General features: G+C 40.2%; 1 protein-coding gene across 1 annotated transcript in view; it reads left to right on the top strand.

The window, feature by feature from the left end:
- The window catches only part of PDE8B (phosphodiesterase 8B), a 79,550-nt gene that overhangs the window by 23,093 nt on the left and 32,631 nt on the right, over positions 1–23,826 (top strand). The window contains exons 2-5 of the mRNA XM_055698429.1: positions 13,460–13,519; positions 18,278–18,468; positions 19,828–19,887; positions 21,764–21,821. Of these exons, the coding sequence (XP_055554404.1) occupies positions 13,460–13,519; positions 18,278–18,468; positions 19,828–19,887; positions 21,764–21,821 (369 nt within the window). The remainder of the gene's footprint in view (positions 1–13,459; positions 13,520–18,277; positions 18,469–19,827; positions 19,888–21,763; positions 21,822–23,826) is intronic.

The raw sequence follows: 23,826 nt of genomic DNA, 5'->3' as shown, positions 1-23,826 counted from the left end.
CACCTCAGGTATATGCAGACAAGTTCCAGATGTTTTTTCTTAGTTTTTGGAAGGCAAAGTTAATTTTACTTTTTAAAATTATTGTTTAATGGCAGACTAATAGTATGCTTCCTAAGTTATGAGTATTGCCTAGACCAAGAGCTGATGGAAGATCAGGATTATTTAGCTAGCAGCTTGTTGCAAATTAACGTTCTAGCTGTTTCCGTTCATACTCATATAATCATACTACCTGAATCTTCTAGTATTGAAACTCACTTCTTATCTTCTTGTATCAATTTCAATAGGCAGGAACAATAGGTCTGCCACTTTTATTATCTTTTCTTGGGCAAGAGCAAAGAGCCTTATGCAACAGACAGAAAAGAGGGCAGATGGAGGAGGATCTCTCCCTGTGCCTCTTTTAACCTGTAAATAAGGGGCTTCTGCATTGAGGTTATGTTGCTACTGATGCACTTCACAGTGACGCCGAGCCTACCTCTGGTAAATTTTGTTCAACTGCTTTTTGAACACCTCTTCCAGTGGCCTGATAATTTAAGTGGAAGCATCATATTTCTTGTATTGTGAAGACTATCGATGAGTCATTCTTCATTCAGCTCTGCACCATTCATGATTTCATAGATGCCTGCTGTGTTCCTTAGTTATCTCTCTTCCTGGCAGAAGCAATCTAGTATTTTTAGTTCTCTGAAGATGTCTTGGAATATCTATGATTATTCTTGTTGCTTTCTCTTCAGTTTTTCTAGGTTTAGTTAACTTATCTTAAGGAAAACAGAAGATGATGTACAGCATTGAAACTGTGGGTTCACCATAAAGTTACATGGCAGCATAAAGTTTTGTTTGGCTCTTTGCTTCTACCCCACACTGGTTGCTTTTTTGACTAGCCGAACATACAAAGATGAAAATAAAACAAAAATTTAAATCTTTCTATGTCTATAGTTTTGGATTTTGCTCTCTCCTAAACACCAGTGTATGTATTTCTGAAACTGTTCAGGCTTTAGTTGCTCTGTTTTTCACTAAGATTGGCGTAAGGACATTTGACAGGATTCTCCAGTAATGTGCATGACTCTTGCTCTTACAAAGATGAGAATGGACAGTAACGACAAATGGATTTACAGAAAGAGGTCTCACCGTGCCAAGATCCACAAGTCTTGGGCAAATTTTATTTACTTTGACAGATGTGTGGAAGTTTGTTTTCTCCATGCCTCTTCACACTGAAAGGACATTAGCATAACTTACTTGCCATGCGTACTTAGTGAAATAAAATGTGTGTGCTAACAAAATAAATTCACTTTCAGAGAAACTTCTGTTAGAAAAGTCAGTATTCAAAATAAACCCAGTGTCACTGGGGACTGCATTCTGTAATTGGTTTTCTCTCCAGAGGTCTAAAAATTTTGCTGTTTGTGACATGAGTCTGTCTCTTAATCTGTGTGTTGTTGGATTAAAAGAAGCCATCATTTTTTAACTTGCCATAATAGTTATACTGAGAGTTACTGAATTTTCATATCTCTGAAGGAATCCATGGGGTCTGTGCAATGTTCACTTTTGAAAGTACTTCAAAGTGAAATTCATTTGCATGTTTAAAATAAAAGGGCCAATTTGATCTGAATTTACTCAAAATTACAGGCAGGGGAAAGAAGTGAAAAAAAATCAGGACTACGTTATGCAGGATATTTCTCTTACCCAGAAGCTCCGAAGTTAAAGCACTTGGCCAGCCTGTGGATTTTAATTCCTTTCCTGTCAGTACAGGCTGGGAGGTGGGGCAAAGGCATGGTTGACCTGATCTAGCATTATGATAGCACCACTTGGAGGGCTTAGATGACCTTCAGGGGTCCCTTCAAGCCAACAGTTTTGTGATTTTTGTTTTATTTTTACTTATTGGTGATTCACTGATCATCACTAGACATGAGTGAGGTCCTTCTTCCTATTCAGGTTCCGAGTACCTGGAGGGTAGGGGAGGGTTCCTACTGCTGTAGACCTTGAGGTGCTGTAGCTAGTCAGTGGAGAAAGGTATGCTCTTAATTTATGTGTCCTGCTGCTTTGTGAGCAGGAACACCTAGCCAAAATACTGGTGGAAATCAATGCATTAGGTTTTTGCCATGACTGACTCCCCTAATTAGGAAAAAATGCTACAGAGTGTTCTTTGCTTTTTCAATGTTTGGTGGGATTTTCTCCTTTTGTAACAAATTAACAGCATCTGTGAATAAGAAACTAAGGTTGAAGAGATACCTTGCCACAGCCAGTTTGGTTTCTCAAATTTTATATTACTATGGTATAGAAATCCAGCCAATTCTAAGCAATTGTACTTCTAAACTTCTACATAAACACAAGAATAAGTAATGTAAAGAGGAGTTATGCTTAATGTAAAGAGGAATAAATCCTTAGTGTTCTCATCAAAAGGTAGGAAGTAAGTCAGCTATGCTGTATGTTTCTTGTTTCTATAGACTTGCAAGTAAAACATTGACCAGAAAACCCATTAATGAATATAATTTTTTTTTCCTTAAAATCAATTCTGAATTTAGAGTGAGAAAGACAGGATGCATCTGCCCTGGTTTCATCTGAGATAGAGTTAATTTTCTTCTTAGTAGCCGGCACAGTGCTCTGTTTTGGATTTATCATGAGAATAGTGTCAATAACGCACTGATGCTTTAGTTGTTGACAAGTAGTGCTTACCCTAAGTCAGGGACTTTTCAGTTTCCCATGCTCTGCCAGTGAGCACAAGAAGCTGGGAGGGAGCATGGCCAGGAGAGCTGACCCAAACTAGCCAAAGGGATGTTCCATACTGTAGAACATCATGCTGAGTGTATAAACTGGGGGGGCTGGCTGGGAGTGGGCCGATCGCTGCTTGGGGACTGGCTGGGCATCGGCCAGTGGGTGGTGAGCAGCTGTATTGTGCATCGTTTTTCTTGAGTTTTATTCCTCTCTGTTATCTCTGTTTCCATCATCATTGTTATTATTATTATTATATTTTACTTGATTTCAGTTACTAAATTGTTCTTATCTCAACCCATGGGGCTTACCTTTTTCCAGTTCTCCTCCCCACCCCACTGAGGGAGGGAGGGAGCAGCTGCATGGTACTTGGTTGCCAGCTGCAGTTAAAGCACGACAGCGTTGAAGATAGAATTTCTTGAAAGAAAAATGTTTGATATCAGACTGTGATGCAGCATTTTGTAATTTGATGTCTTCCTGGTGTATATTTTACACATTCAAATTATTTTACAACATTTTTTGTTATACTGTTTTTTAATCTCATTGGCATAAATACTTAACTGACAGTGAGTACACTCATAATGACAGCTATACCTTTTGGGACTTGTGCCCTTCTCAGGTAACGTGAATAGCTGGCAAGTATCTGAGCCACCTCTCTGGGCACTCTGCTTTTGAATGAGAGATGTGGGTAGTAGATCTGGGGATGTGGACCATTTATTGCTCTGCTGTAGGGTGTGGGTGAAGGAGAAAGAAAGATTGCCAGAACCCAGCAGGCATAATGACCAGGAGTTCACAAGGAACATAAATCTGAAACTGCTGAACTACTAACTGTGTCACCTGTTCTTTAAACTGATCTTGGTGCCAGAGAAGTGAAAATTGGATAATGACACTTTAGTCTTCCTTTAGAGGGTACCGAAGATCACCTAGGAATTGCATTTTGTTGCCATACTGGGCAAGACACTATGTCTGGAGAAAAAATGTAGCGCAAGTAGATTTGAAGGTAATTGGGTAGCAGGACCTGCTGCAGAACAGTTAGCCTTGCTTTTTCTGTAAGGAAAGCGTAGGCTGAGATGAGCTATCAGCATCAAGCTTAGGCAGTGTAAGGGACAGTATCACTATGTGCTTGCCCTGTTTTTGCATTTTTTGGTTTGTCGTCTGCTTTTGGCCACTTCTGGAGACAGGACGTTGGGCTGAGGTTGGTTGGTCTGACTGATTTTTGGTTGTTCCTCACAAAGCTTCTAAAAATGACATGGGAATGTGTTTAAAAATCTCTCTGGAGATTTGTGAATTTTTATTAAGGGGTGTCCTAATCAACTGTGTTCAACCAACTGTAACATGGACACCGTATCTATTCTGTGCCAGCATCAAGATCCAGAATTGTGGTACTGGTCTTAGGACTAATGTGCAGATCATGAGCCTTGAATCCATGTAAGAAAAATGTGCGGGGGGAGAAACTGCATGTACAAACCTTTAGGATTGATTCCAGACTCTGTTGGAAGCCTTAATCTGTGATTTATGTGAATGAAAGGAACATGGACTACTCTTTATGGGTTGTGGAGTTTTTGTAGCCTATCTTCACTTGACAGGTCTCAAAGCCAAAGTTGCTGCTGTGAGCAGAGTTGAAGACCAGTCAACAATGGGAGCTGGTATGCCAAATAACAAAATAATGGCCAAACTAGTGTATTTTCTACTTGGTTGTTCTACTTCCTATTATGATAATGTTTTCATAAGGAAGCTGCTACCACAATGTGAACCGAGTGCAAAAAGTCCTAATATAATATTCTTTCTTTAGTTATCATTTTTATCATGCACACATTTGTTATATCAGAGCTCACATAATTATTTTACAAGTGTCAGCTTGCTTGTTCAAGAGATTGCCTAAAGTGGCTTGCAACTTGACACTGGTACTTTTTTATCCCCCTCGAGGATATTTTTTTCTCTTAAGGATGATCTGATGTTTGTGACCTGTTTTTCCTAGCTGCCCTTTGTTCCCCTTCTCTTCCCCATGTCTTTCAGAGGTTTACCTGCATCCCATTGGCTTGCTTTTCTTCCCTTACCACTGATTTTAGATTGAAACAGCAAGATTATACCATTACTACTGTCTGTAATTGCTTAAAAATAGATTAATTATGTTGCAGGGGGGAAAGGAGTGAGAAATAGAGAAGAAACAAGTCTGTGTTTTCAAATACTTACTTTTCTAGTTTCTTACTGGAAACACAAGCCAGGAAACCATGTAGAGTGGAGTAAGGATGAAGAAGCGAGAAAGAAATCTTAACATCTGTTACTGAGGCTGACTCTGCTCAGACAGATCTTTGCAGCTTTACACAAAAGCAATTGTAGGAGCAGGTTCTGAGAACCAAACTCAAAAAGCAACTTAAGCATCCAATATACTACCAACTGTGTAATTCACAGAAATTCAACTTTAGCCATTTGATCCTTAGAATTTGAAGCTTTTACGAGGACTTCTGCTTATCTCCAGAAGCGCTACCAATTTCAGCTGTACTAAGATCTGCAGTCTTGGCACATACTTCACAGGGAAGAATATGTGGAGTTCACAGCTGGAAACATTTGTAAGGCAAGGGTGGTCATGGAAGGGAAGACTCTTCTTCCCCTTGACTTTCTTCCTCACCCTCACAAGTTTTCATTTCCCTTGTATGCAGTGACAAAGCTTCAACTGGAAGCATTGAGAGGGCTTCTTCCCAATTCTGTTTGCTTTTGGGAAGCAAAAGAACCAGTTGCAGGTTTGTGAGCTCTACCCTTGAGCTAGGGACATGCAGGTACAGCAGAGCCTGCCAGATCTGCGTGTCTTTTGGATTTGGGTCCATTTTATTGATTGTGTATATAGTGTTTTCATGCTATGTGCCTTAGTGTGTGTTGTCCTGAGCTAAGGATTTGGCCCAGTTGAGTAGTTGTATGTGTGATAGCTATGTGAGTAAAAGGCATATTTTATTTTCCCCCCCAAGGGAATTTTGAGGTCTGTTGCTTGTCAACAAAACCACATATAGTAACTGGAAGAGGAGAACCCCATTAGTTCTGTTGCTTATACCTATGGGAAGAGTACACTCAAAACTACAGAGTAAAATTTTCTTGACATATAGGTAAGCTTTAAGTGATTAAATCATTAGACTGGGAAAATGCTACACTGCATGAATTTAAACTAAGATGCAAATATATCACAGGCCTCCTAAATGAGTGCTAAATTAGTATATTAAGGAAAAAAACCTATGCTTATCTTGGACCTTTATACTGTTTAATAATCTTCTCCTTGGAGTATGCTGTAAAAATTGTTTTGATTCTCGGGGATTTTACAGCATTAACTTATTTGAGGTGTCACATTTTAAATAACACTTTCTTAAAAACAGAAAGCATTCTGAAATGTAACTGAAAGTTTTGAAAAACAGACCTAAACTCCAAACAGTCAGATCCCACTTGCCTCAATCTGGAGTGGTATAATTATGGAGAAGAGAGGAGTTTTCAAAACATTCCAATTGCCTATAAGGAGAGCTTGGTTCTGATTGTGCTTTCTACAGTAACAAGAGCTAAACTGACTCCTGGAAATGTTAGAAAATACCACTTTTTTGCAAGGTTTATAAAAATTTAGGGCTGTACTTTTAATATAATAATATTCTGAAAAAAATTTGGTTGTACTTTCCATCCTATTGTAAAAAATTTTGTACTCTAATGGTTTGTGCAAAATATGTGTGGGTGTTGGTTCTGTCCTTTTTTTGCTTTTATTTAAGGTAGAAATTCCATTAACATTTTCTTGAGCAGAAAAAGCATAAAGTGAGATAAAAAATTTTAGTCAAGAATCCAAATATGGAGGTAGTATTTGAAAGAATAAACCTACAAAGTGATAAAAAAGTTGCAAGTGTTAGTTTTTTATGCATATGCTGGCCCTGGATGTGTTTGGTTTTCAACAAAGCAAATGAGTATTGTGTAAAAGACCAGGGCACGGCTGTGGAAGGGCTATACAACACAAACTGAAAATGGCTTTGCTGCCTGTAACAGCCTGTAACTGTTGATTGTTTACAGCAGCACACATGAGAGGAGTGAGACAGTGTTGCAAGAGTGACACCACCATATCTACAAGCCATCTAAATAATTGGGGGCATGGCTTTTGGGGTTACTTTTTGCAAAAATGCAGAGATCGTGAAAACCTGGAAACTTGAAAACTCAACAGCCAGGGTGCACAGACTGAAATCCCAGGCAAAGGGATCGGGGACAACTCACACAGGGATAAGAAACAGGCTGGGAAAGGTCTTCAGAGAGAAGATAGGTTTGTTTGCATCCCTTTAATTTTGTTTTCTCTTTTGCTGTCATCTGCAGAGAAGATTTTGTCAGTGCCTTCTGCATCCTTCTGCAAGTTGAATGTAAGCTTGGCAAGTTTTCCTATGTCACAATTAAAGAGAAGGATGCTGTAATAATATGCAGGCAAAATAAGAGAGCAGGATGAAAAGACTGCAGGTGGTTGAGAAGGAAAGGCCACATTTTATAGATAACATAGAATAAGCAAGATTTAGAAAGAGCCAGGGTGGGAGGATTTAAGTTAAGCTCAAGGGGATGATGACTTACGAATTGTGGCTATGAGCAGAGGTTTGGTGGCAGTTCTCACAGTGACGGAGGGAAGGCTGCAGATAGAGGTTCATGGGGGAGACATGGATTTGGAAGTGGGTTTTGCCTGAAATGGCAACTAGACACATGCATAGGGAAAAGCTGAAATTTCTGTTGCTGAAAGTGGAAAGAGGTCTGGAACAGGGGTATAGTCCTCAGTGGAGCTGTGGTTTTGGAACAAATCGTTTGTTTCTTGCAATCAAGAAAATGAAGAAAAAACCCAGAATGAAATCTAGGTTTCCTGTTCCAAGTAAATGGGCTTTTAGGTCAGTATTTCTAAGGCACACTCCCTGCAGTGATAGATGTGAAAGGAAAAACTGTCTTAGGTCTTTGCCAGGGTTAGAGGATCTTCTATGGAAGGACATTCTGAAGGTGTGAAGAGAGAAGTAGAAAGGGTCTTGGGGTGAAGGAGATTTCTGAAAGCCAATATCAGCCTAGATTTCAAACAATAACGTGTCAGTGGTGTGAAAGGCAGCTGATGGGGGCATGGGAGAGGCCTGCAGAGTACTGCAGAGCTTTGACTTGAGAAACACTTAGCGACTTCTCTTTGACTGGAGTGCAGAGAACCTGAGTTCAATACAGTTAAGGAAGGAAAGGAATGAGACCCTGAAACTGAAGCCTACATAATTTTGTGGTCTTAGCAGTAGATGGCATACAGCCAGTTATTTCCAGGGTGTTACCACAGATGGAAGCCTGTGTAAAGGTTACTGATGCGTTGAGGGTCTGCAGTGGCCCTGGGTTCTTGGTTCCAGGCACCCCACAGAAAGTTTGTACCTGCTGGTTTTGAGAATATTTGTGACCTACAGAGAGCTTATGTCACACATTGTAAATCGGCTAGGTCTTCAAAATGCATACATGTATTTTTTTACCAGTTCCTGTGTATCTGATGTGTCAGGCTTTTGTTACGGGTGCTTGCAGAGTTTGCAGCGGCCGAGTCAACAAAGACGAAGCCTGATTTCTTCTAAATGTTATGTGTGTTTGATCATTACATTGGCCTTAGAGTTGAGCTCTCCAGCTGTGCGGTGCCCCTCTGGGCTCCTTGGGACGCTGGCCGCTGGCTGGTGTGATGCAGCAGCAGCCTGTGGAGCAGTGTGTGTTGGCGGCCCTCTAGTGGGGGCCGGGGCAGCGAAAGGGTGTGAGCAGCTGGGAAGGCGGAAGCACAAGTCAGCTGGAAGGCACAGCAAGGGGAGAATAAAAAAAAAAACAACCAAAAAAAACCCAAACAAAAACCAGAACTTGACAACAGAGGTGGCAGAGAGTGTGCTCCGTGAGAAAGAGTTGGGAGCGTATCTGTGCCGGTGGGTGGAGAGGATGGACAGGGGCAGCCAGTCAAATGAATGAGTTGAGGAAAGAACGTGTCTGGAAAAGCCATGGAGGTCAGGCCAAAAGACATCTAGCTCAGGACCAAGTCCCCAGCAGGAGGAATGTGTAGTGATCTATCCTGTTTATTCTCTCAGCTCTTCATAGCTTACCTTTTAGGGGCTTCTTGAGTCAGTGGTGGCATCTTTGTGAAAAGAGCTCTTAATTTTTCTCCTGTAAATCTGTCCCTTCTTTAACATACACAAATTGCTATACAGGTCAAGTGATGTTTCCTGTGACAGCTGAAGCTGGCAAAGAAGCATGAGGAGACTCCAAACAGAGAAAGTTTTAACAGGCTTAGTGTTAAGCTGTAGAAAAATGCCAGTGGGTGGGAGCCGAATGGATCAGGAGTGATAAAAAATTAAAAAAAAAGAGGAGGACTGGGATATAGTTCTAAGACAAGACCAAAAAGAAGAAGGGGAGGGAGAGAGGGACGGAACATTGCTGAACAGCGGAACAGGAGCTGGACACCCTGGTCAGGTGTGTTGTAGCAAGAAGAGGAGCAGGACACAAGCTCCAGGCCAGCGATGCTGGAGAACAGCTGTGGGGCCTGTGTCTCAGAGGGGAATTCAAGCAAGATTAAGACCATTGTGGAGGTCACACATGGTTATAATCCTTTTCAAGACTGCAATTTGACCAGCAGGAAATGGGAAAGGACTTGAGGTTGACAATAGTGGTGTAATAATTGAATATGGAAATGATAATAGCCAAAGGATGAGCTTAGGTGTCAGCCTTTACCAGTGGTGTAGATGGGGAAAGCTGAGCTGGAGAGAAATGCAAACGAGCTCTAGCAAAGGTGGAGAGATGGAGCCAGGAGAGCGCAGTGGTGCAGTGGGAGCTGAGTTGAAAAGAGAGTCCTTTCACCCACTTACGAAACCAAAAGGGCAGAGGTCAGAAAAAATGCTACAAACGTGAGGGAAGGGATGCATCAGCATGGGAATAACTAAAGGGGAAAGAAGATATAAAAGGTAAGGGGAAGGACCGCTGAGTGCAAAAGGGTGTCCGTAGGGACCTTGGCGCCTGTGCAGTTCTTCTCAATTGGCACATCCATCCTGACCTTTGCTGGAGGCTGAACTCACCAACACCTTTGCTTCACTGCTTGGTTGGCTCTAGTTGCTGTTGTTGCTCTGGGGCAACGAAGAATTCAAGATTTTGCTGTACTAATTAGTCATTGTTTTGGTTGTGTTACTAATTGTTGATGATTCATAAACTGCAGGGGCTGTAAGTCTGCAGGCATATGGGGGGGTAAATACTTTTGTATTAGTGATTTAAGAGGGCGGAACTTTAATGAAGTGGTAAATACATTTTGCTTAATGGTACTGCTATGATAGTAAGGTAGTTGATGATCACTGATGTAGATGAAAACATACAATTTAAGAAAGTACCATTGACTTTGTCTTTATTTATTTGATTAATAGCTGATTCCTGTGGAGATTACCTAGGGGATTAGAATAATAATGGAGAGAATACCAGGCAGCTTAAAATGTTAAAACAAAAATTTCTTCACTATTTTTAAGCTTTTTCTTTTCCCAAATGTTTAGTTTATTTATGATTTCTTTGCTCCCAACCCTGTGTCTGTTCCTCTGCCCACTGAAGTCACGGATTTTCTCACTGGCCTCTTTGGAACCAGGCTTGTCTCCACATGTTTTGCCAGAAAGGTTTGTCATAAGCTACCATACTAATTGATTTAGGTTGCAGATCTATTAGCAGTCCTTCCTGACAGTCAATCAAATAATGGGATTTATTTAAATGGGAAATCATCAGCAACGAGATACTTAAGTCAGGAAATGAGCAGACATATGGTCATGGTATCACTAATATGCAATGTCCATATGGTCAGATTCTTCTGGGAGTTAGGAAGATGTGGAATTAGTTACTTCAGGCCAAGGAGAAATCCGTAGGACATTTGTGAAGGCCAGGCACCCATGTCATTATTCTCGCTGGCTTCTCTAGCTGTGTTTTGAAAGAGAAAAGTGAGACAATCACTGTACCCAGAGCAATTTGGGCATAGAAATCCAAGGGACTGATTAAGCTTGTAAAACAAAACTCAGAACTCCAAGTCCAGGAAGGAGAATTTCAGACATACTTTTTGCTCTATCTGATGGGAAGGTTTGATAATCCTTCCTATGCTGAGGTTCACTACCAGCCTTAATTTGGGGGTCCCACCTGATACCGTGCATTGTGTAAGTAATGAAGTTGAGCCACTGAGAGACTTTGTTGTACGTGGCAGTATTTCAGATATAGCAGCACCTTTCCTATATCCCTGTGTGGTTCTGACCCTATCATATCTGCACAGAGCAGGATGGGGACAAGTTCACCTACGCTGGAGCTCTCAGATTTTTCTAATACTCATGAAGCTACTGTTGGCAAAGGCAGGACACACTGAAACTGCGAGGGGGAAAGAGGGAGAGACTATGATTTTTATGTCCCTCTATTCAGGTATTTTCTATTCATGAGGCTGATGCAGAAGCGTCAGGGACAGAAAACCTGAGTCACAGCTGTGTGGGTTGTTGTTGGTTTTGTTTTAAAATACCTAGGCTAAAGAAGTGGGTATTCTATAAAGTAATCTCTGTAAAGGGATTGATAGACTTGCCTTTATCAACGTCTTAGACACAGTTATTCTATCTTGTACAAAACAGAATAATTAAAGCTGAATATCCTCTGAAGCGGTGGAAAAGTAGAAGGCCTTAATTTACAGCATCAGTTCCCTAGTACCATGAATAAATGGATAATAAAATAAATATCTGTGTCCTAACTGTCTTTTGTGAAGGATCCCAGGCTCTTGATCAATATATTCCGGAACAGTTGTAGCTGTACATTGTGAAAAATAAGCTTTTGCAGTGATGCTGACCCAAGTCTGTTGTGTATTTGTACAGATTTGACTAATGAGACCACTTTAAAACTTTTTTTAAAAAATCAAAGTGAGTCATGATAAAAAAATGTACTTAAGAGTTTCCTATATACCACTGGAGTGTGAATTTGCTGGTTTTCTTTTTTGGTGGGCGGGGGAAGAAGAGTTGGGAACTTTCAGAGGACTGTTTCTCTAACCTTACTCATAACTCATGGTTGATGATGGGTGCTAAATTTCATTTCTATTCTGATACACATACTGGCATTAAATTACATTCTCCTGTGGCAGAAGCTCAAGTGGGAAGTGAAGCTTTTGTGTGAGAAAAGGAGAGGTTAACTACACTTATATTGGGGGCAGTTTTTGCTTTGGAAAACAGTGGCAGGCTTTGTAGTTTAATCTTTGGACTGCTGCCTGTTACCACCTTCTGACGTACATTGCAGGGCTGAGAAGAATCGATGCTCAGCGGCGCATGAAAGTTCAATGTGTCAGTTGTAGCTATACACAATGCCACTGTCTCACATGTAGGCAAGGCTGTTAATACTTAACACAGTATTGCATTCTCTAAGGAAATAAGTTGCATGCTGGTAACTTCATCTAGTTTGAATGTTTATACACATTCCTTTGAAAAATACTAGATTTAAGAATAAGGTAATACCTGGACAAAAGGCTTAAACTAATGAGCACCACAGAGCAAAATGCTGCAGAAATAAGGCTCCAGGATTCCAGTGTGTCAGGGAACGGTCCTGGGAATCTGCCTACAATCACAGCTTTGTTCAGGTTACATGTCTCACAGGGTGATTGCTTTAACTCACCTGCACCAGGCACCTGGGGTAACTGGTACCAGGAGAGCAGAGACTCTGCCCTTTTGGAGTTTGCTAACTTGCACATAATCCAGGGGTCCTCAAACTACGGCCCGCAGGCTTTATACGGCCCACCAGGGTCCTCAATCCAGCCCCCAGTATTTACAGAACCCTCCCCGCTGGGGGTTGGGAGGGGAAACCAAGCAGCCGCAGATGACTGCCTGCCACTGCATCTGCGCACCGGCCCCCTGGTTAAACAGTTTGAGGACCCCTGACATAATCCTCCATACTCATGTCAGTAATAAAACATTAAACTCAGTGTTTTAAAGGTTCAAAGACTCTTTTATTTAAGAACATGCATCTATGGGAGGACATAAGTATTGTTCAGTTGCTTAACAACCTGTAGCTAATGGTCTGCAGTGAAACAAATCGGTAGTATACAGGAGAGGTATATTGAAATGTATCAAAACACAAAAAGTATTGAGGTAGTCCAACTCCTAGGAAATATGGCAACAAAGCAGACACAGCCAATGTCTGCTGGCTTTCTTTCAGTAGCTTCAAATTATGATTACCTCCATCCTCTGAAAATGTCATGGCTTACATGGTAGCAATGTTTGTTCTTGCAAACTAAAGGCTATGGTTCTGGAAAACAATTTTAAATCTGCAATCCAAACAAGTTCTCTTGTCTGAAAAGTCATACTTTTTCTAACCAAACTTATTAAAATATTATTGAATATATGTCACAAGACCTTTAATACAAGTTCTGTCTTCCATTCCAATGAATAAGGCAATTTTTGGCCAGAAAAAGTAGCTTTCTGTAGTCTTAAGCAAGATACAAGTTCTTCTGTGTAACCAAGGTACTTTGTGGGGAAAGAGGGGAAAGGAAGTGATGTTGCTTGTTTCCTTATTTAAAAAACTGTCATTTTTAACTTAGAGGCAAATAAAACAAAATTAGGAGTTTGATAAAATACGTTCATAAAAGATACAGTTCAGAGCAACTAAATTAAGGCAGCTAGTCATATGCCTGCCTGCCTTTGAAAATCTTTCATAGTTCTTTTTGATCTTTCTTTCTTGCATGTAAAATGCTATCTTATTAAGAACCAGACTGGAAACAAATGTCTGTATTACTCTTCTTTAGCAGGCTTCAACTACAGAAGTACAAATTGGGCCCATGAGACTGACACAAGATCCAGTTCAGGTAAGATGCTCTTTCAGTTTCTTGATACAGTCAATTCAGTGTTACAGGAGAAGAAATTTAAGTTCAATCCCTATAGTTAAGTATAGTGTTTTCATTTTCCTTGTGCAAGGACTGTGAGATGGTTAATTGGTGTTCTGGTTTATCTGATTGCTTGTGAAGATGTCTACAAGCAAATTAACTTGGTAAACAAGGTGCTCTAGGTTTCCATTAATGTCAAATAATTCCTTTTATGTGTCCTGTCAATAGGAGTGTGTGTGTATGTGCATTAGCAGGGGAAAAAGCTGCCTCTCTGGATGTTAAAAACTGTTCAGTTCTGATATAGCAAAGAAGAAAGCTCCATTATAAAGTTGAGGTACTTGCTGAGTTTTGCTGGGTTTTGCACAACAGAACAGAGAACTGTGCTTTTACAGGTCACCAACCCAAGAAATCACACCACCTCCAACAAGACAGGTTGAACTTCAGCTTAAGGACCAACAGCTCTCACCCGTACTTGCTTCTGTTTCTGTACATTTTGTTCCTGTGCCAGTAAACAGATGGACAAGCCTTATTTTTTTTAGCTTATAGTGGGTGTTAGAGCTCTCAGATGATAGGAAATTAAAAACCTGTAGTTTTTAACATTGTTCTAGTGATACAGCTTTCATTTGAATTAACTTTTTGGGTCACTTAACTCTAAAATACAAAGGCATTTAGTCACCAGCCATCTTTTCTGTTTTATTTTTTCTTTTTTCCCCATATTTGGCTATGAAAGGAAAAACCCACATGTGGAAGAAATGCTGTTCTCGAAAATAAATCGTGTATATGCATCATAAAGCTTTACTTTTTTTTTTTTTTCCTCTATTAAGCATTCAGTCTTAATGATTACTTGATCTGATAAAACTGTTTAGATTATAAGAAAACTGTGGAGCTGTGGCTTCAGCAGTAGACCAGTCATCGGTTTTGCAAGGAATTTCAGCATAAAGAAGCATGGAACTCTTCACAGAAAAATGTTCTTTAGACAGTGATCGTCTTCAGAAAGATAGTCAAGCAGATATTTAACAAATACAAATACTCTCAGTGCTTATGACAGGATTTCACTTCGCAGAAACTGGATTTGCCAAAATATCATAGTACCAGTGTTAGTTGTTATAAGTTAAGATTTTTTATATAAGAAGGGAAAGTGGGGGTTTTGTTGTTTTTAGAAGTGTTTGACATTCTTTTGGTATCTTGTCAGGTGTGAATGTTATTTTGTCCCTACGTTACACAAGTGAGACTCTATGGTGCTACCATAGAGGACCTTAAGCAGAAAGCAGACCTTAAGTAAAACCATTAACCAAAGAGTTTTCCATGAAGATACTGCCATACACTAGCTTATTTACAGTAAAGGGAAACACTTTATGTAAACCAGACTCCTTTGTTTGTGGAACAAGTCACATTACCTCCGCTGATTTGGCAAGTATTCCACACATCCATGCATTTAAAAAATGTGTGTTAATCTTTTCTTCCCTCTTAACAATGGAGTGATGTGTTTCTCTGTGCAGTGCAAACAGCTACTGAATATCACATTTTAAATGTGTATTTGTTGGTGCTTAATCATGTTCACAGTTGTCTGATAAGTCAATTTAGTTTGTTAAAACAATTGCTACCGGGTTTTTTCTTAGCAATGTTCATTTTGTTCTGCTGTTTTATGCCATTGTGAGACACCTGTGCCAACCTCGAATCGGCCTGTATTTTTTGTCTGGCAGGTGATCTTACTTGTGACTGTGACCTGCCATAAACAATTTAATAGATTTCTCATTGGACTTTACGTGTTGGAGAGCAAATCTGGTTTGTTTTGTACTAGACTGTGACCCAGGTGCTGCTGGCCTGAAGGGACAAGGGGAAGGATCCAAAGCAAACCTACCAGCTCCAACCCTCTAAACACCCCCACATGCAGCTTGCATGTCTGCCCTGATTTTGTCCAGAGGCTTGCAGATAGGCATGGTTTCATTCTGAGACTTTAGAAATGACCATGATAGATGTACATGTAAATGTGCTTTCTCCAGAGGACACAGGAGAAAGGTGGTTTTTCTAAATGTTTAGTGCACATAGAAAAGCTGCCTCATCCTTTACCAGGGCCAATAAGGGTTTGGATGTGTCCTCCATCCAAATACTGCATTTTCTCACCTCTTAGGACGTTCATTGGCCATCACTTCTTTCACAGCATTGACATCAAACTCCATTTCTGTTCTGATGATGTTAATCTTCCCTGTTGAGCTGCAAATGAAGCATGATGATGCACAGCATTTTACTGCTCGACCATGCCAATTTTCCATGTAACAAGAGCTCTTCCCTAACTTAATTCAGAGCCACTATGTGTTTTCCACCTTAAAACTCTCTTGCTGGGGTACAGTAACATATAAATAATTAAATACCTTTATTTTTACTTCTTAAGTTGCTTTTTGTAATTTTTTGAGTTTCATTGTGGTATCCTATGTGTCTGTACTTAGCTGGTATCTCTTGTTTTATTTTGAGCTCTTTAAAACAAATTTATGACTGTTTTCTGTATTTGTATGATAAACTGGAAGCAAGACATGCAATAGTTGTGTGAAACCAATACTTATAAACATGTTAAAAATTCCAATACACCACCAAAAAATGTGTCTCCTCAGAAGTCCACTGTGCTCCTAAACTAGGGTAGCAAGCAGTAAAATGATCTTTTTATGGTTACACTGACAAATTATACACCAAAAAATAGCTACATGGGATTTTTTGCCAAGAAACACAGATTGAATTCAAGCTTTTCCTTCACAGTGTTGTTTACGTAAAGTCTTATATTTTTATCTTGACTTTGAGAGCGTATCTTGCAATATACTTCTAGTTACATTATGTTTTGACGGCTTATAGGAAGCTTCATACAAAAGTTAATGAGAAAACATGGTAGTAATGCTTAAAAAACCTTTTAAAGTTAATATTCTCAGAAGGATCCACACACTGGTAATTAGCTACCAGTGGGAGATTGGGTGGTTTAATTAAGCTCCACTGTTTTACAGTTGGTAAATGATTACATTTTGCAATCCTTTATTTCCAAACTGGGAGTGTTGAGAGAAGTAAGATATAAAATGTGCCCCCCCCCCCCCCCAAACCATTTTCTAAACCATATTGTACCAATTAAACTAGGAACAAAATAAAACTAATAGCAGTTGAAATCGAACACAAGATTGTATCAGAGTAGGGACTTTACCTGAGTACCTGCAGACAAAGTCTGCAGCTCAACCATGTCACTGTTTTCCAACACTTCAACGGCTGGAAAATAATCAGGGGTTAGGTAGAGTGACAACAGTTACCTTGGAGGTTAAACGTCAGTAACCCAAATCTGCTTATTGTTAACTGCAAATTAAAATACTCTTTTTAATAAACTGGAACTTCTTAAGCTACTTCTTAATATTTAAGGAAATTCTGAGCATATAATTTTCTTCCACCGTTTAATGAAACTTTGACTGGTTGTCCAGCCACAGTAATACTAATTGATTTGTTTGTTGTATAGAATTCAACAATCCAGACAGGTCGAGATAAGAGAAAAGTTATGGTCACCTTTTCTAGCTTCTAGACTAACGATGCTGAATTTCACGTGGTGACACCACAGCTGCATAGAGCAGCACAGATGAAAGGTTGTTGACCCTTTCTTATGGGCATTTGAGGAAAAATGTTGCATATTTTGCTCAGACAGGTTGTTTTGGTGAAGTCAGGGGGGTGGCTTCTGTTTGTGAAACCAACAGGATTTATACATAGACTGTTCTCTGGCGGCTGCCCTGTGCAACTTGAATAGCTGCGGATAAATATTTGACTTTTTGAGGCCTTTCTTTTTCACGGCATGTTTGCACTGAATTAACCTTTTTCTTCCTCTGCCACGCAGGGTTGGCATGGTTAGTGATCAGTTGCTATGGTAAATATGTGCAAATTGTGAAAGGATTGTCTGCGTGATTTGTGTTCCTGGCTGTATGATTTGTACACTGATAGCCTATGTGTTACAGGGCAATGATGAAAAATGTGTTCTTTCCTAAAAACTCTCTTTCACACAAGAAGTGCACAAATACAGCTGTTTTCAGCCTATATTGAGTTTCAGTTAGCAAACAGACTGCATCCTACCTCATCTTGTGTGAGCAGTTCCTTAAGTCCTCATCTGAAGTTGTTAAAACTACCTCATATATTTACATCATTAGGGACAATTTATTGGGTAAAAATTGTGGTATTTGAATCAGGGGTTTTTTCCCCCTGCCCGGCCCTGTCCATATCTGCTTGTCTGTTGCTTTCAGTTTTGAAAGGTTATGGGTTAGCTCCATTTTGCTGTACATGAAAGGAGAAATAATGAACAAAACTGTGTTAACAGTTTGTCCCTGAAGAGCAATAATTAGGCAGTTACATTTCAGACAGTTTGTTACACTTGAAAGTGTGTGTAGCAGGGATGGCCTGATGAGACTGGCAATGATGTTTGAACACCTACCCACCCACACTGTGTGGCTGCTGATTGAATTTGAACATGAGTTAGAAGAGACTCATCGTCTGGCAGCTGGTTTTGTCCTAAGTATCAGTCCTATGCAGTTAACTATTGATTATCTATTGATAATCACTCTACCTGTTAAGAAAGTTGTGCTGCTGCATCAGCTGGTTTAGTCTGTAGTTCAGTCTTCCCACTTTAGAAGTAGATTCAGCTTTCATATAGCAGAAGCATTTAAGGTTTGCACCATGCAGAGAACTATTCTGTATGTTTAATGTGGTGCTGCTGTTCTGCATGTTTTGCAGGTTTTGCTGATCTTTGCAAAAGAAGACAACCAAAGTGATGGTTTCTGGTGGGCTTGTGACAGAGCTGGGTACAGGTGCAATATTGCCCGGACTCCAGAGTCAGCGCTTGAATGTTTTCTTGATAAGCACCAGGAAATAATTGTTATAGATCACAGGAACTCCAGATATTTTGATGCAGAAGGTATCTGCAGGTAACCTAAACCTTATACTTCTCTTGCACTTCAGAATATATTGTACAAAACCAAACCTTCTGATTTAAAAACAAACAAACAAACAAACAAAAACCAACCAACCAAACAACAACAACCAAAAAGAAAAAGAAAACAAGTGCAAACTGAAAACTGTAGTAACATGGAAGTTTGGAGATTGGGGCCAGGAGGTTTGTGTACAGCTGTAAGAAAAGAACAATATGAAAAATACACTTTTGGCAAAGCTGAATTGTAGAATTGTCTCTTTAGGTTGTGGGTTTCTATCAGACTGTAAGCCAGAGCTGTTGTGAAATTATTCCCTACTGTCTGTGCCTGTTTCTTTCCTGGGTTACTGCTGCAGCAAAATCTGAAGCTGCAGGGCTTCAAGGGAATGTCTTTGTCCACCGGGTCAGGCACCGCCAGCTCTTCACAGAAGTTCACATCAGTTTTCTGGTCCACCTGACTCTGTCTTAGCAGCTCTAAGGTGGCAAGCACTTAGTATTGGAATTCTTTGCTAAAATATGCTGTTTCAGCTGAAGTGTACATATTGTACCATACATCACACCGTGCTTCTCAGTCCATCGTGAGCTGAAATTTGCCATGTTTATGACAAGAAGCATTTTAAAGCTCAGATACTTGTGCTGATGGAAGTTCTTTTAAAAGACCAGGAAATAAATATAAAAACTGTTTGTTCAGGACAGTGTGACATGGTTGAAAAAAGTTATCTTTAGCCAGTAAAAGCTTAATGGAGTGTTCTTCTGATAGCTGGTTGTATTTTTTTCAGTTTCTCAATAATAGGTAAAGTGGTAACATTTTGATTATTCAGTATTTCATAAATGATAGTCTGTCATACACATTTGCTATACCATCTTTTCTTGCTTGCATGCCCCAAAAGCACTTCCCAGCCTCTAAAGAAAATTCTACGGTATCTAGAAGGATCATGGTAAATATGGGAGAACGTTGTGGAGATTCTTGTTTAAATTTGCTAACGGGTACTGAAAAGGCATTGTATAGACTGACCTTTCTGAGCCCATGCACTCAGGGCAGTCTGTCCAAATAAGCCAAGTAAACCAAAAACCAAGCACAAACCTTTTCTAGGCTATAAGAGTGGATTTGAAGAGCTGCTGGTTCATGCTCTGTGTTTTTGGAGCTCTTGCCTCCTCTTCATTGTGCTGAGCAAAATCCGAGGAATCTGGTAGCAAAATGGATATGGATCATCTAAGTGAGGATAGGTAGGGTTTGGCAGTGTGATATCCTAGTTTCTAGCCTCTAGTTCTGGTTTTCATTTATACTTTCTGTGAACATACTCAGATTAACACTGAGAAAGGATGTGCTGTAACTAAGAAATTTTTGTTTCCTCAGGTCTATTCGTGCCACAAAACCATCAGAGCACACTGTAATACTTGCTGTTGTACCACGCACGTGAGTATTACTGTTTTGTGAAAGATTTTTATTTTACTTTGTAAGAAAGTTATGTATAATTGTTATCTAATAATAAAGTATCTTACTAGCAAGCCTTACAGAATAAGTTTAATACTCTTTTACTTGAACTATGTTAGTGATGTTTTATGTGGCCTATTTAAGTATTTGATACTACACCTATCACCTTCAGAGGATTCTAATGTAATGACTTCTATACTAAGAAAAATTAGAATTCTGTGTCTTGGTTTCTAAAGAAAAAAACCCAGAAAGCTGTGTATTATTTTCTGAAGGAGATAACTGGATCAAATAACACACTGTGGTTATTAGGGAACTGGGTAATGGAGTAAAATTCAATCATTCTGCTACTAAACTTGCCAGAATGTTGTCATGAAATCCTCATTCAGTAATTCATATCCCATGTATTCAGGCAGAATTCTTACTGGCTTAAATATATTTTTATCAGATACCTTCAAAAAAAGAGACCTTTCCTGTCTTTGTTAAAACTCCTGCACAGTATTGAATCAATTCTAATTTTATTCATTTCCTAGCTTAATTAAAATACTAGGAAATAGAGTGGCAGGAGAACTATTTCTGCCAAGATTAAAAACAGACTAAGTTTGCTGCTGAGCAAGACTACAATTTTTTTCACATTTTACTTAATAACAGTTTTTTAGATTCTTCTTATAGGATATCACAGCATGTCATTTATCTTCTTTGTGCTCTTTTTGTGGTGCCCTTGTGTGTCTGTGAACAAACACAGGACTTCTGTAGAGTATCTGTCAGGTTTGCTGTAGGACTAACTATCAGACTGTAGTAATAGCTGCAAACAGCTATAAAAGAAGACTATGGCATCAGCTTTTGCAATAGTGTGGGGTTATATATGTATTTTATGAAAGAATGTTCTCACTGCATTCATTATGGTTAGGTAAGTACGTCCAATTGATACCATCTCTTGGTATCAATTCTTGTTCTTGAACGTTATGTGACCATACAACATAGCAGTTCTATTTGATATCTTTCTCAATGATCTGGACAAGGGGATCGAGTGCACCCTCAGTAAGCTTGCAGATGACACCAAGCTGGGCAGCAGCGCTGATCTGCAGGAGGGCAGGAGGCTCTGCAGAGGGGTCTGGACATGCCGGACCGATGGGCCGAGGCCAGCTGGATGAGGTTCAAGAAGGCTCCGTGCCGGGTCCTGCACCTGGGTCACACCAGCCCCACACAGCGCTACAGGCTGGGGCAGAGCGGCTGGAAAGGGCCTGGTGGGAAAGGGCCTGGGGGTGCTGGTCGGCAGCCGGCTGGGCATGAGCCAGCAGTGTGCCCAGGTGGCCAAGGAGGCCAGCAGCACCCTGGCTTGTGTCAGGAGCAGTGTGGCCAGCAGGGCAAGGGAAGGGACTGTCCCCCTGCACTGGGCACTGGTGAGGCTGCACCTCGAACCCTGTGTTCAGGTTTGGGCCCCTCACTGCAGGAGGGACGTAGAGGGGCTGCAGCGTGTCCAGGGAAGGGCAACGGGGCTGGGGAAGGGTCTGGAGCACACCTGCCTGAAAGGAGGTTGTAGGCAGGCAGGAGTTGGTCTCTTCTCCCAAGTAACAAGCCACAGGACAAGAAGAAACGGCCTCAAGTTGCACCAGGGGAGGTTTAGATTGGATATTAGGAAAAATTTCTTGACCAAAAAGGGTTGTCGAGGATTGGAAGAGGCTGTCCAGGGACGTGGTTGAGTCACCATCCCTGGAGTTATTTAAAAGACACATAGATGTGGTGCTTCAGGACATGGTTTAGTGGTGGACTTGGCAGTGCTAGGGTAACAGTTGGACTAATGATCTTAAGAGTCCTGTCCAATTAAACGATTATATGATTCTATGATTTTGTTTTGTAGATCTGCTGACCAAGAAGAGATTTCTGTTCTTCCCCTTCTTAATGCAGGCTTTGATAGGGTATGTATAAATTACATATTTGATGTAGTAACCATGACTACTTTGTAAATTACAGACACTTCTACTTCCTCAAATTGAAAACTATAAATTTGCTTCTGTCAAAAACTGATGAGAAACCTGTGGCAGTTGATCAGGTATTCTTTTCTTTTCGACAGTGTATCCAAGAAGTGTATGAAATAAGAGAATCTGTGATCTAGATAATCCTTCCAGAACAAGCAGAAATACTGAGATTAACTTCTTGTGGTCTGGGTGGGTGGTGGGTGGCTTTTGTTTATGACTGCATTAAAAAAACAGTGATGGGAGACCCTGATTAACGTGCTACATATCACGGCATGCTGGTTAGTCACTGGGACATCTCTGTGTGCCTCAGACTGCTGGGATTCCTCTTCTAAAGGGACTACAATCCTAGTCCGGCTCCTCCTGATGTGAAAAATAATTTTATTCTTTTTTTTCTGAGGTCTGTTGTGTTGACTTGCACTCGTTCTTCACAGGACAGCATTAGAGTCTCTCCTGTACAGGCAGCAGAAGGGAATATAAGATACTTGTTCATAGTATTTCTCAAAACAGCTTTGCAGGAGAAAGCAGAAAGGCAGGAGTTCTTGGCTCTAAAAATCTAGGTTCAGTTGCTCACCCTACTGAGTTCGGTGTCTGAGCGAACTCATATTTAGCTTGAGTTTCTTTACAAAGCAGAATGTGCACCCGAGTCACAGCTTGCACATCATCTCAAAGAAGAGGTAATAGATCGTGCCTCCTCTGCAAGGGTACTGTGGGAGCAAAAGTATTAAAGGCAAAAACATTGCTGAGGCATTTAGATGCTCCAAAAATCAGAACAGTTGAAGCTAAGAGGAAGGTCAGCCCAAGAACGTTAGTGCTTTCTGAGTCTAGTTTTCTCCTTCCCCTTCTCTCTTTCATATCTCTCTCTCTCTTTCTCTCTCTCTGACTTAATATTTTTCAAAGAAATCTTTATTTCTCCTCAAGGCTGGTGTTTCATCTAAAAACAATGCAGTGCAATATGTTTTGCGGTCCAGATTGTAACTGTAAGTGTAGCACTGAGGAGCGCCAGAGGAGACACTGTGCAGCTCTGAGACACATCTCAGTGGCACGCTGCCTAGGCAAGTAAAACCTTTTTGCACCTGACAGCTGTTCCAACCATTGCCTCTAGCTGTCCCAAATTTATCAGAGAGTTTGCATGATATAGTAATTCCTTTTTGGAATTATTTTTAAGCTTTTAAAACACATCTGATGTCAGAATTATTTATGCTTGGATGGGCATCAGTAGGTACTATATCCAATGACAATCTCCTTCCCCTCTGTGCCCATGTTCCCCCCCTCCCCCCGCCCCTGATTTAAAAATACCCTTCTTCAAATAGAGAAATAGTATTTGCAGGGAATCTCTTCCTCAGCAGTAAAATCTTATCTGCTAAAATTTTGAGTTTTTCTTCATTCTTTGTATTTTTAAAGTCCACCTGTTCTGGTAGCTTTATTTTATGTTATCCCTATTCATCATCTCTGCAGTTGTCCTATTTTTGCTCATCATCTTCCTCTGCTTACCTTGGCAAAACACTGAATGCAATCACTCTTGTCTGGTGGTGGCTGATTTTTAAATGTATCTCCAACTTACTTAGTAAAGAGTCTGAGCTTCTAGCCAGTTGTCTGTCACCTTTTTGTAGAGTGTTGTAGACAAACCCAGACTTTCTACACCAGGCTTGGATCTAAAGATTCCAAAGAACTCCTTTAAGCTTTTTGGGGGGATACTCTTGCAAATAAACATACATTTTTTTTCTTGCAGTGAAGAGCTGATTATTCAGCTTTAAAACGTTCTGTTACCTTCATGTTACCTTATGTTAGAGTACTATCTCTCTATGTTTATGTGTACCTATAAAATGTATTTAATTTCTTCTAATGAAATCAGTGATGATTGATCACTATCCAGATCTGGATCACTATGATCACTAAAAGATCTTACAAGATTTTGTGAGTCTTTTCTGTTAATTTTATACATTCC

Source organism: Falco cherrug, chromosome Z, assembly GCF_023634085.1.
Source record: "Falco cherrug isolate bFalChe1 chromosome Z, bFalChe1.pri, whole genome shotgun sequence".
In the NCBI taxonomy this organism is placed as follows: Eukaryota; Metazoa; Chordata; class Aves; order Falconiformes; family Falconidae; genus Falco; species Falco cherrug.
The sequence above is the reverse complement of the archived record's forward strand: the minus strand, read 5'-3'. Positions and strand labels throughout refer to the sequence as shown.